The following is an 11,821-nucleotide window of genomic DNA, read 5'->3' as shown; positions in this document are numbered from 1 at the left end:
TGAAGGAAAATCCGTTTTTGTTTTGGTTATTGTGGTTTTTCCCTTGGTGAAAAAATATATATATTTGGAGATTAGAAGATTTGGGGAATGTAAAAAAGTCAATACAAAGTATCAAATTAGCGAATTAGCATGCAAAGTAAAGCAGACTTGAAAATGATCCAAAGTTTCAATAAATATTTATTTTTTCACACTGTGCGTAACAATCCAGTCTTTGCTACTTTGACTGGCACTCATAAAAACAAGTAAAAAATACCTTTTTTTCCCAAACATTCATTTAAACACAAACATTTTCAGAAATTGAATAATATAGTGAATGTCACAAAATGATATACAAATTTAAAAAATGAACATTATTTTTTCATTAAACCAAGCAGCTGGGGATAATAACTAAAACACAAAAAGAAACAGCAGATAAAGCAATGTTGTATGCAGTTGATGTCTTTTAAAGAATATCACCATTGACATTGTTGGATCAGTTAAACAAAAATATCTTTAAAATATAATTATTGCAGTCTATGACGTAAGTCCACATGACTGGAAGACAATTGTTCTGTATAAGATCAAGACATACTTTCATTACCTTTAAATCCACTACTCTGGTGGGATGCAAAATGTAATAAAAAACAGGCACAGTTTTAATATTACTGGTACACTTTTTGGTCATCTCTTCCAAAAATAATCTTACTCCTGATGGCCTCTATGTTATATCAACCCTTCAAATACAAAAAACGGCAAACCAAAAACCAAAAACATCGATTTCAAGTACAATACATTTAAAATCAGTATCTAATCTGATAATTCAATGTGCAAAAAACAAAATAACACACTAACATATTTCTTGTGCAACAGAACAAACCCTCTGAACAATTTTCCTGCTCAAAATATTCAAACAATCATGACACAATCTGTCCTCTAGAACTTTCAGTCTTTTTGTGCAATTATGTAAAGATCACAGACTGGCTGGTGGGATAAGAGCGGATGCTCCAGTGGTCATTTCCCTTAAGACAGATCAAAGTGCATGTGTGTATGTGTATTGACAGTATAGGGGGATCCATTTTCATTTAGGAAAAATGAATGAGACAAAATAAAGCAGCCGGTGTGGCCGCAGTGGCTACTGCTGCGTCTGCAGAGCAGAAAGGCGTCGCTCGATACACTGCTTACCTGAGAACAGAGATATTGAAACATTTGGATTAGAAAAAAATCAAGTCAAGGCCTGCTGGTTTATGTGTCATACTGCTGCCATATACATTTCTCTATGCTGTCAATGTCCTTCTCCTCAGTTATGATTCGGGACAGACCCTCCATCAGCAAAAGGGCTTTGTGGTAACGCTGGACTGATGCTGTGCCATAGTGGAACATCTCATCTAGGGCAGCACACTGGACCTGAATGCAGTAAGAACAGTCACATTAAGGCCGAGTTAAAGATGCATACTAGATTAATCCTGAAAATAACTGGAATAAAGTGGTATCAACATCGCCCCTGCTGTGAGGTAAACTCACCATTTGCACAGTGTGGCTGTAGATGAGCTTCTCGGCTGTGAGCCCATTGAAGCGGTCCATAAGCTTTTGTTTGTCGAGCAAGAATGTCTGCAGGCGATGGTTGAGAGTGCGACAGTATGTTACACAGCTCTTGTACAATTCATTCAGCTTCCTTATCACTGCACAAAAGGAAATATAGTATGCAGAGACATGTCATTATCCTAAACAATTATATGTTATCACGCTTCAACCGCTTCAAAATGCCAAGGTCAGTTCAACTAAGTAGTTTGAAAAAACTGCTCACTTTGAAATTGTATTGCTTTCATTTTTGAATCCACAAAGTCCAGAAAGTGCATCCCGAACGTCTCTAAAATGCAAATATCCAACAGACATCCGAGTCTACAAAAGTAGAGTGCTTGATACCACAAATAGAGGTCAATGGTCTAACCTTGTTTGACTGTTGCAGAGGGAAGCAGCCGGCCTTGTTTGATAGTCTCTTTAGCAGTGTGCAGTGCTGATGACACAAACTCTTCAGCCTTCATGTACAACACTAACTGCTCTGCATAGCTGGAATACGCACATAAGAAAAACGAAAAAGTCATCTAGAAGCAGATTCGTGAGGAATGGGAGCCATTGTACATGTTGAGATCAAGTAATACGCCTCTCACCTCCATTCTCTACTCAGGAGGCTGATCTGATCCGTCACCAAGCTCTGCTCTAGAAAGGAAGCATCAGGACTGCTGACCGCCTCCAGCATCGAGCACTTTGACGAAGCCAATTCCGTGACACAGAGGACAAAAGCCAATGTGAATCGCAGCTCATTGAGCACATCTGTGTGAGCCTGCTGTGAAGACAACGAATACTGTGAATTTGAAACGGTTTAATATTCATGTGCAAATGTCTGTAATTTCCAAATTACAGGCGGTTTCAACTCATAGTATTCGTCTATACCTCCATCAGGGTTTCTTCTGGGAGGTCTGGAGGGTGGAAGACCAGACTGCTGTGTTGAGTAGAGTCCATGGCTTCACTCTCACTGTTTCTACGACTTCCTCCCTGGAGAAGGCGACTGTTCAGTAGCCAGGCAGAGTTAAAGTAACTGGGGGAGCCTGCAATTTAACACATATACAGATTAACCATGAACAGCAGAAATGTACAGTGTTTCCCTTACCATTATAACATGGGGGGGCGTCCCTTCCGCCTGAAATGGCCAGCTCCCACCCCTCCTGAAAGAGCGTGCACGTGGCTCACACTAGCGGACAGAGCTGGCTACTACCCCCAATGCCCCACTACACCTGTCGGCCAAACTCTGTACCTGACTGTTACCCGCCCTGGGAATTGTAGATATAGGGGAAACACTAATGTAATTGATAACGACATGCATAGCAAAAAACTGATGACTGGTTCGGGTTTCCACAAAAAAAAGACTTCTCAAAACCCACTTAAGACTGCGATGATTTGAAGAAAGAACATCTACCTGACATCCTGGGCCCTGTGGAATCAGGGGGAGTGTTTTCTTTGGATTGAAGACCCAGGGTGAAGACTGCAGGAGGAGGGCTGTCTGAGTACAGAAAGCCTCTTTGGCGACCAGTAGGTGGGGCTGTAGGAGTAAATAAGCAGAGTTTAATAGTTCAAAGACCTCCTTGTAAATTGTCTCCCAGCTGAACTGCAGCCCAGTAAATGACATGGCCCTGGTCGTAGTGGGAGATACCTCAAAATACGGGCTTTGCATGATGTGTTTTCTTATTTCATAAGAGGGATTGGTTATTATTCCATTAAGCCTTCCCTTTATATGACCTTAAAGGCTTGGTTAGGCACTCATGCTATGACATTTCGATCCTAATCTACAACAGCAGCTGCATAGTCTTAAACACTAAAGACAAACAGTGTCATTAGAAAACATTAGTGGTCCTATTTGTTGCAATGGTACCTGTTATGTCCATGCTTTTCTCAGAGTTGAGGCTCTCGTCGCTATCCTCTTCATAAAGGTGAGCTCCAAAGGCCGCCTTCAGTAGCATGTCGGACAGCCTGCCTGTGCTCAGGGATCTGGACGTCAAATACAGCCACGCACACCATGGAGAGCCTTAAGTTATTCATCAGATGGCTTGTCTTTTGTACTGTGTAATTGAGGTGCCTTAAGGCAGGTTTAATATAAATGTCTCAATTTGATGCAGATTAGTAACATGAACACCTACACATCGTATGATTTTGCAGGTCACATTATATTACTGTAATCGTGATATTCGTGAAATATATCTATATTGTACCGCTCAGACCCTCTGAAAGGGCCATTCTTATTGGGGGACTTCGCGCTGCGGTTGGTCGGGGAAGCAGGAGATGGTTCAAGGGATTGCAGGTCAAGGACTGTCCTGATACGGTTTGGCATTCTTGATTCAACCTGTTGTTGAAAAGCAAATGATGCAAAAAATTATAAATTATTTTCTAGCATGCATACTGTACAACACTGAATTTGCTACATAGAAAGTGAACAGAATGAGTGACTTTGGCTGCATTGAGGGAGGAACAAAACTGCACACATCCACACGTTGGTGTCTGCCAGGTTATAAGCTGACCTTGGGACTGGGGGTGTCCTTCCTGTCTGGACAGCCAGCGAGCAGTCCAGTTCTTGTGCCGAGCGGGGAAGTCTGCTCCGAGGAGTTTGGAGACATTCCGGCTAGAGTACGGAATATTATAAAGCGGATAGGCGGAAGGAAAAGTGGGTACAGAGAAAGCCATCATGTTTTTTGATGCTGTAAAAGTGCTTGAGAAACACTCTCTAAATGAATGAAACAAAAGCCGATTGAGATGCCTACCTAGCGGGGAGGACTGCTGTGGTCGGGCTCCTACACCTGCAAGCCGCGGGGAGTCGAGGACAAATCCTGGAGAGCCTCCCCACTGTGGGGAACCGCTGCCAGCACAGCAGAGTGTGACCCTGAATGACGAGGAACGCGGTGAGATGGAGGCAGAAGAGAATTGGAAGCAACCAGGACACTGAGGCGGGTGTAGAGTTAATACAGCGGAGCGGCTGTACGTGCCTGGTGGAGCCGTGCAGGCCGACGGATTGCAGGTTCTGTGCCATGCGCTGGTAGTTTTGGATCTGAGTCGGGACAGGAATAGGCGCCGAGGGGATGCACTTACGGCCAACAATTGCAACAGGCTTGCTGTATTGATGACAGAGGAAGGAAAGGGAAGAAGAAAGGTGGTGATGTTAGATTGATGAAAATAACGGTAGATGCAGCATTTCTCATCTGTAATTTCTATAATTGGAATTTACATGAATACCAACACGTGAACCTGCCTGGCTTGGTCTTACCTAACTGGCTTGGAGTGAGGGCGCAGCAGGGGTGAGGGTGGAGGTGTCTTTCCTGCATTCCTGAGACATCTCTCAGCCAGTAGTGAGCTTCTAAAAGAGAGATATCGGTTATTTCAATCTGCACAATAAATTATATAGTTGACCTACATTCATATGCAGAACATTTTAAAAATAAATATATTCATCACATTTAGATAGATATCTGCTTCCTACACCCTCACAGTTAATACCAAAGAAATTCACTATTCATTTATTTTTTTTCAAAAATAGTTTCATAACAATAATCCTTAAATACACTATTTGGGATAAAGCTATTCACACCGTACGCATAGTGTGAGGTCAAATTTGAAATTGGTCAATATAATTAAATAATTTTCTCAACCATAATTGCTGATTAACTGGCAGAGTATTGTGCACCCCTGGGAGTGACTACCTACCCACTGTATATCAGGCAACTGTCAATGGGGGACCCAACTTCCAACTCACATGTGCACCCACCTACAAAGCAGTAAAATAAAAATAGTCAGACTCCTTGTGCTGAAAACATTGACTAATTAAATACTCCACAGGTCAAAAGAGTGATGTCTCACTTGGAAACTGGGTTTGCACCATGACATAGTCCTCTGAGTACGACGAGGTGCTCTTACTGTCTCGATTGGCTATTTCTTTTCGGAGGAGGCCGTGGGGGTTCTGCGGAGGCGAATACTGTGCTTTGGGCTGAAGTCGGTGCATTTCTCCATCGGAATGCTAGGGGAGTGTAAAAAAAACAAAAAAACTGTTATATGAAATATAACTACAGTAGATTGTAGGGAGACACATTCACCATGAGCACATCTACATGTCACATCTTTGACAATGGCATTTGCTTTCGGTAAAATCCACCGGAGAGAGGTGTGCCGGTACGCACTTGAGGGGAGGTCAGGTAGGATGTGGAGGAGCCACTGGATGAACTGACTGAGCTGGAACTGGGGAAAGAGATCACGGCAGCTGGGGAACCTGACAAAAAAACACAAACATATGCCTAGTGTTAGGACCCCGGCGACAGCACCATGATTGATTCTGAAGCTTTCAGGAGACGAGAAAGATATAGTCCATACATTTCTTTGAGGATGAGCTCGTTTCCAAAAAAGGATGTTGGAAAAACTCATCTGAAAATGTAAAGATGAATACATAAGACAGGCTTTTTGCAAAATGGTAATTATGAAAAGATTTTCTGAATTATGAAGACAAGACTCTCACCAAAGCCGAATCTTTCTTTGTGGTTTCTTTGCAGCAGACCCAACAGTAAGTGTCTTAGGTTAGGAGAAGTCTCCTTTGGGATGCTGGGAAAAGAGAGGAAATCATTGTTTGGATTCATCCATTCATTTCTTCATCAATGTGTTGTGTGGCCTTCATGTTTATATTAAATTAATGTGTGTGTGTGTGTGTGTGTGTGCGCATGTGTTTAAATCTGCATGGAGGGTCATGTGGAAAATTATAGTAGTACAGGTTAATAGCTGGCGACTTAAAGCACGTTATATATATAGAATGACTAGAAAACCACACGGCCACATACGGCATCTTATCACGCAACTTTATCACTGCAAAAGATAAGCATGGCCACGAGGCAAACAGACTGGAAAAGTACACTATGAAAACAGTGGAACAGCTTTCTGGGAATCATGGAATAAGTCTTCAAATAGCCAAGAGTAATAATTGTGAACTGGACACTAGAATTAGCACCATACCTTTGTTAGATATTCAAAGTTCAAGAGGATTGGCCTCTTCATGAGTCTGTACACATTTCTTCCACATAAGGACTATTTTTAAATGGGGCTAAGGGGTTCATCGAGGGCTAAGAGTACCGTGTGCACAGATCACACACACACACACACACACACACACACACACACACACACACACACACACACACACACACACACACACACACACACACACACACACACACACACACACACACACACACACACACACACACACACACACACACACACACACACACACACACACACACACACACTTTACTCCTATCATATTCTTGTGTGCATTTTGTACAGTACAGATGTGTGTTTGCGTTGTGTCGTCCACTCACTTGGGTAGGAGGGTCCTGTTGCTTTCATAAAACAGACGGAGCTCCTGCGGTGTGCTGGCCTATACACACACAAGTTACACGTCAAAATAACCGTTCATATGCAAACCTCCAATATGCAAATGAATCCATGTGGATCCTTACACACAAGCATGTGAATATATGAGAGTGGACCTTTTGACTATTTGGCTGTTTGAAGATCCTGCCACGGGCAAAATGGAATGCCTGGCGATGCCAGCGAAGCCAGCTAAGTAAACACAATCATCATCATCATGAGCTGCAGCAGGTAACCTCACCATGACCCCTGGGCTTATCTCAACTCAGGGACCTACAAGGCAGAAATATGACTCGACCTTCCCCTCATTCTCAAGGAAAATGCTTTCAAGGAACTGCAACATGAATACCCTCAAAATGTCCAAAAGGGTCATATGTTTCTTCTTATTCAACTGCATACATAAGCGACCCATTATCTGGGGGTCTGTAAAATATTCAAACAACAGTTTAACTCTGTCACCTGAGCAGCCATGCGAACAGCAGAAAGTAATACACAGGATTGTGAAACAATATTTGCTTTGGGTCGGGGGAAATGGCTCGCAGCCATTTCTGCATTGCCCTCATCTGTAAACAAGGTGCTTTCCTAACAAGTAACCAAACCGTTACATCATTTTCCAACTATTAACACTGGAGATCAGATAGTGTCCCCAGCAGACAGCTGGTGCTTAATGTTCTCACAACGGAGAATCTGTTTTTCTGTTTTGTGAAACACATGGATCATGTTTTGCAATGCTAATTGGAATGAGTTCTTCCAGGAAGTAAAACAAAACAATTCCATGATCATTTTTGATTATGTAAGGGACTTAAGACGATATGTGTTGGTGAATTTTTGAAATCCATTTACCTAAACCCCTAAAAGTTTTTGTACCGGCATGAGTATGTGCACTCACGTGAAACGGAGCCTTTCCAGTCAGGCACTGGTACACGATGGTACCAATGCTCCACAGATCGGCCTTTGCATCATAGTTCTGGGACATGATGACCTCCGGTGCCTGTGTACAAACAAGCACAGCTTAGAGACGCGGTGACATTACACACATTGGCTGCACGAAACTCACAATACTCACCATGTACATGGGTGAGCCACACAGCGTGGCTGCCATAGTGTTGGTCTGGAGGTGACGAGCAAACCCAAAATCAGCTGGAAGGCGAGTAAACAAGGTGAGGGACGTGGAGTAGTGTGGGTACGTTCGGTAAGAACGTTACTAACCAACACATTGATATGGCAGTACCGGCCGTTCACTTCTTCTCACACGGTGCTCAGTGAGGTCATACCTATCTTAATGGAGGTACTGATGGGGCTGGACCTGCGGCCCTCTGGATGGCAGAGCAAGATGTTCTGAGGTTTGAGGTCTCTGTGGAGGATGTCTTTGCTCTGCAAGACCTTCATGGCCTGGCCGATTTGCTGCAGGAATACGCGGATGGTGTCCTCCCTTAACGTACCCTTAGCTGTTTTCAGAGGAATAAAATAAAAAAAAGATGGTCAAGAAGGAAGTTAGCATGGCAGTAATATAGAGGCGTCCTAACATGGAGTGTCGTGTCAAGGTGGAGAAAAAAAAAAAAACACTGTCAGCATTTCTTTCCACTACCCCCGCCCACCCCACCCCCCCCAATTTAAGTGCTGTTTGTTCAGACTGTTGTAATACATATTATATTTAAAAAGTTTGATTGAAAGATATAATAACGTTGTGTTGCTAACAAGCATAAAGGACAACTAGTAGACAAGGTTATATTCGTTCAGTCATTTGCTGACAAGCTACAGCGTCAGTAGATTGTAATGAGGATAAAAATGATTGTTTGTTGTAGCCATTGATCTTACAAAACTCTTTTTTTGTGATTTTCACCAGAAACTGTAATATAATGAAAGGTGAATATGCAAAAGCTCACTGCTGTGGAACTTTGTGAAACTTCGTGGAACTTTGTGGAACAGAATTTTGTTTACGACAGGGCTTGTGGTTGGATATTAATGTCAGGGCCGTCTGACATGCTTGCATACTCACTACCTTCCCAGGACATTCAGTATTTCTAGCTGCAGTGTTTTTCCACCGAAGCACAGGGGATAAGTGAGCGGCAGATGGGTGAGGTCATGTGGGTGCTCCGTGAACCTTGCCAAGAGTGACTGACTGTTGTGCTGCAAATAGCTGGATGTGCCGCCTTGGCCAGGGCCACAGAATGGGCAGGTCCTCAGAATAAGAGACGCGGGCGAAGTGACAGAATTAGACCGACGATCCACAGTTAAACAGACACCGCTGGGGTAAATCAGGCCTGAGAAAAAGTTCACTCCATGCCCTGCAGCTGCGTCATCATATTTTGAAGCAGGTTTGAAACTGGACCTTGTCAGAGTGAAAAAGGTTTTCATAACATTCAAACGTGGTGAACTCACAAGATCCTCTTAAAGCCAACAAACTAAGTAAAGTAAAAGCTGGGACTTGATTTGCTTAGCTTTGTACTGGCTTCTACATTGTTTGTTGGGGAAAAGAACTTCAGATTCTAGGGTTTTACTTCATTCTGTGTTAAGCTCTTGGGGGTGTTTGTATTAGTGTAGATGTCCACTCTGACCTGTTAAAAAGTTCTGCCCCCTCAAAATCCTATTATTCCTCTAAAACACTGAAAAAAGCGTCGCCAAGCCTTTTAATAGCCAAACAGAGCTGCCAGTACAACAGTGAGCATGTTTACAGATAACAAGCTCCAAGTTTGATCCTTCAATGCAAGAGTGAGGCCTGGTGTGAATGTCCCAATCCCTTCCTTTTAAAAAGAGTGAAAGAGAAAACCATACAGTAGTGACATAAGAGCTATGTTTAGAACTGCAGCATATAGCAAACTTACAGTGAAGGTACTCTGCCAGGTCGCCTCCATTGCAGTACTGAAAAGATGGGACAGGCAGGTCGTATCAGGTGCTTTTAACAATGCTGCAAAGTGTAGTGATTTGTGTTTCTCTTTTCAAAGACCAGACATTGACCTTTCAAACAAAACTCACCTCCATAACGAGATACACACACCCTCCCATTTCCTGTGGATAAACCAAATGAAATCGTATTATTTTCAAAAAGCTATAGTCGCTTCACTACAGTGTACAAATGACAACTGCACATATTATCTATTTATTGTGGAGCTATGGTGAATTAGGACTCACTTCGACCAATCAATCATCGTCTTGGCAGTTGTGTGTGTGTGTGTGTGTGTGGCTCAAATTAGACAAATGACACTGGCACATTTGTTAGACTGACTTGACTCTTTTTGGCCTTTTACAAATGTTGCATCTGACAACCGATAACCCAGGGGTCTGAAACTGAAACGGTTTTGTTAAGGCGCCTGTGTGTGTTTGCAGCGAAACCTAAAATGCACACCGCTGTACGACCGAGGGGGTTGTGCTGAGGACACGTAACCTCACACTCCGTGGCCAACACAAGACTCCTGCAGCCCGATCCAGAATGTATCATTCAAAAGCTCGGGCCCTCGCATGCTGGTGCGTGTCGGCTGTGAGACTCCACTTAATAAGCTATTGTCTAAGCGGCTGCGCCCTGCCGTCTGTCGGGGGGGGGGGGGGGGGGAAGAGATCAGCTCACTCCCGTGTGCCGTCTGCCAGGTGTCAGTAAGGTGAGAAGAGGTACGCACCCGTGCAAACTCACGTCAGGGCAAACGGTTAATCGCCCGCGGTGCAGTTCAAGGATGCTCGTTTAGCCGTACACCGTGTTGAGAGATCAATAACCTGCTAATAAAGCTGCTATCGAACCAGTTTTTAATCTCTTTAGAATACTTTGCTTGAAGAGGTGGGTGTAGGGTACAGTTTTCTGCGTGCGGGAGAGCAGTGAGGGGAATGAGAGAAGACAAAGACTCTTATTTACCTGATAGTCAAGAAGTCTGACAATGTTTTCATGTTTGAGTTCCTGGGAGGTGGAAAAAAAAACATTTTTGTTAAATAAAAAAATAAAGACACAGAGAGACTGACACAAAATGTGTGGCAATATTAAAAGTTATCTCAGTACCTTCAAGATTTTGATTTCTTTACCAAGCAAAGACTGCGATTTGGCCAAGTTTTTCTTGTTGATGCATTTCACAGCAACCACCCAGTCACGTTTCTTGAAGAGCAAAATGGAAGTGGGACATAAATACACCAGCCTTACATGCGACGACAAAGACAAAGAGCAATTAGTTGTAGGATGCATAAGTTACCTCTTTGTGTCTGCCTTTGAACACAACCGCGAAGGCCCCGTGTCCAATCAGGTCTTTCCTGTTGAACTCAAACTTCCCAACAGTCTCCATGGAAAATAGAAATGAACGCGTTCAAATGTCCGAGAAGGGTTCAACAGGTGGACTTTCCAGCTGAGACAGACGTTCGGTCCCGCGACACTTCCGTCGTGCCGGTAAATCCCATTTTCATCGATGGAAAAGGCTGCCTCCACATGTGACAAGCAGAAAGAACATATCGATGACACACGCCGGAGTTTCTGTCAACACAAAACGTCAAAAGCAACGTGCGTAGGAATAAACAACTCTAACGTTACGTAAACAAAATAATAGCGACCCGCTGTTCTCATTTAACGATTAAAATGAGTCGCTGTTACTTTTCTGTATCCAGAAGAAGTTATAAGCTCACGCCAGTAATGTTTGTTTTTCGAGACTGAGGTCAGATATTATCGTCTTACTCACCTTTCTAAACATTCGCTGGAGTTATTCATATCTCGGGACGCGCATGCGCAGATCGGACCGGCAGCAGTTGATGGTGGCGCATTCAGGAACACCTCGTAAACTAGTAAACCAATATTGATGCAATGTACAAGAACAAGTCGTTTTTTCTATGGAATAAAGTAATGTGTGTATAGATATTTTTTCCTTCTATTATTGTATTTTATGTTTGTGTATATGGTGAAAGGCGTGTAATCAAGATT

General features: G+C 43.1%; 1 protein-coding gene across 6 annotated transcripts; it reads right to left on the bottom strand.

The window, feature by feature from the left end:
* Nucleotides 1–159: 159 nt before the first annotated feature.
* Nucleotides 160–11,635, bottom strand: ulk1a (unc-51 like autophagy activating kinase 1a). 6 transcript variants are annotated; one of them, XM_037483350.2, is made up of 28 exons: nt 11,583–11,635; nt 11,106–11,325; nt 10,919–11,011; nt 10,778–10,819; nt 9,910–9,942; nt 9,759–9,795; nt 8,208–8,381; nt 8,000–8,073; nt 7,823–7,924; nt 6,882–6,940; nt 6,029–6,111; nt 5,887–5,937; nt 5,697–5,785; nt 5,380–5,536; nt 5,227–5,287; nt 4,790–4,879; nt 4,512–4,637; nt 4,290–4,408; nt 4,050–4,150; nt 3,744–3,874; nt 3,407–3,522; nt 2,954–3,076; nt 2,431–2,585; nt 2,148–2,323; nt 1,928–2,046; nt 1,501–1,658; nt 1,248–1,383; nt 160–1,161 (listed from the first exon to the last, which is right to left on the bottom strand). In XM_037483350.2, the coding sequence occupies exons 2-28, from the start codon at nt 11,193–11,195 to the stop codon at nt 1,112–1,114; spliced, it is 2,745 nt and encodes a 914-aa protein (XP_037339247.2). In that variant the 5' UTR covers nt 11,196–11,325; nt 11,583–11,635; the 3' UTR covers nt 160–1,111. The 6 variants fall into 6 exon arrangements, 5 of the variants coding, with proteins under 5 accessions (XP_037339247.2, XP_037339246.2, XP_037339248.2 ...); XR_005121128.2 differs by lacking the exon at nt 11,583–11,635 and having other exon boundaries at nt 1,501–1,587; nt 11,106–11,569; XM_037483349.2 differs by lacking the exon at nt 11,583–11,635 and having other exon boundaries at nt 11,106–11,569.
* Nucleotides 11,636–11,821: the final 186 nt, after the last annotated feature.

The sequence above is a fragment of the Pungitius pungitius genome, chromosome 5 (assembly GCF_949316345.1).
Source record: "Pungitius pungitius chromosome 5, fPunPun2.1, whole genome shotgun sequence".
NCBI lineage: Eukaryota > Metazoa > Chordata > Actinopteri > Perciformes > Gasterosteidae > Pungitius > Pungitius pungitius.
The sequence above is the reverse complement of the archived record's forward strand: the minus strand, read 5'-3'. Positions and strand labels throughout refer to the sequence as shown.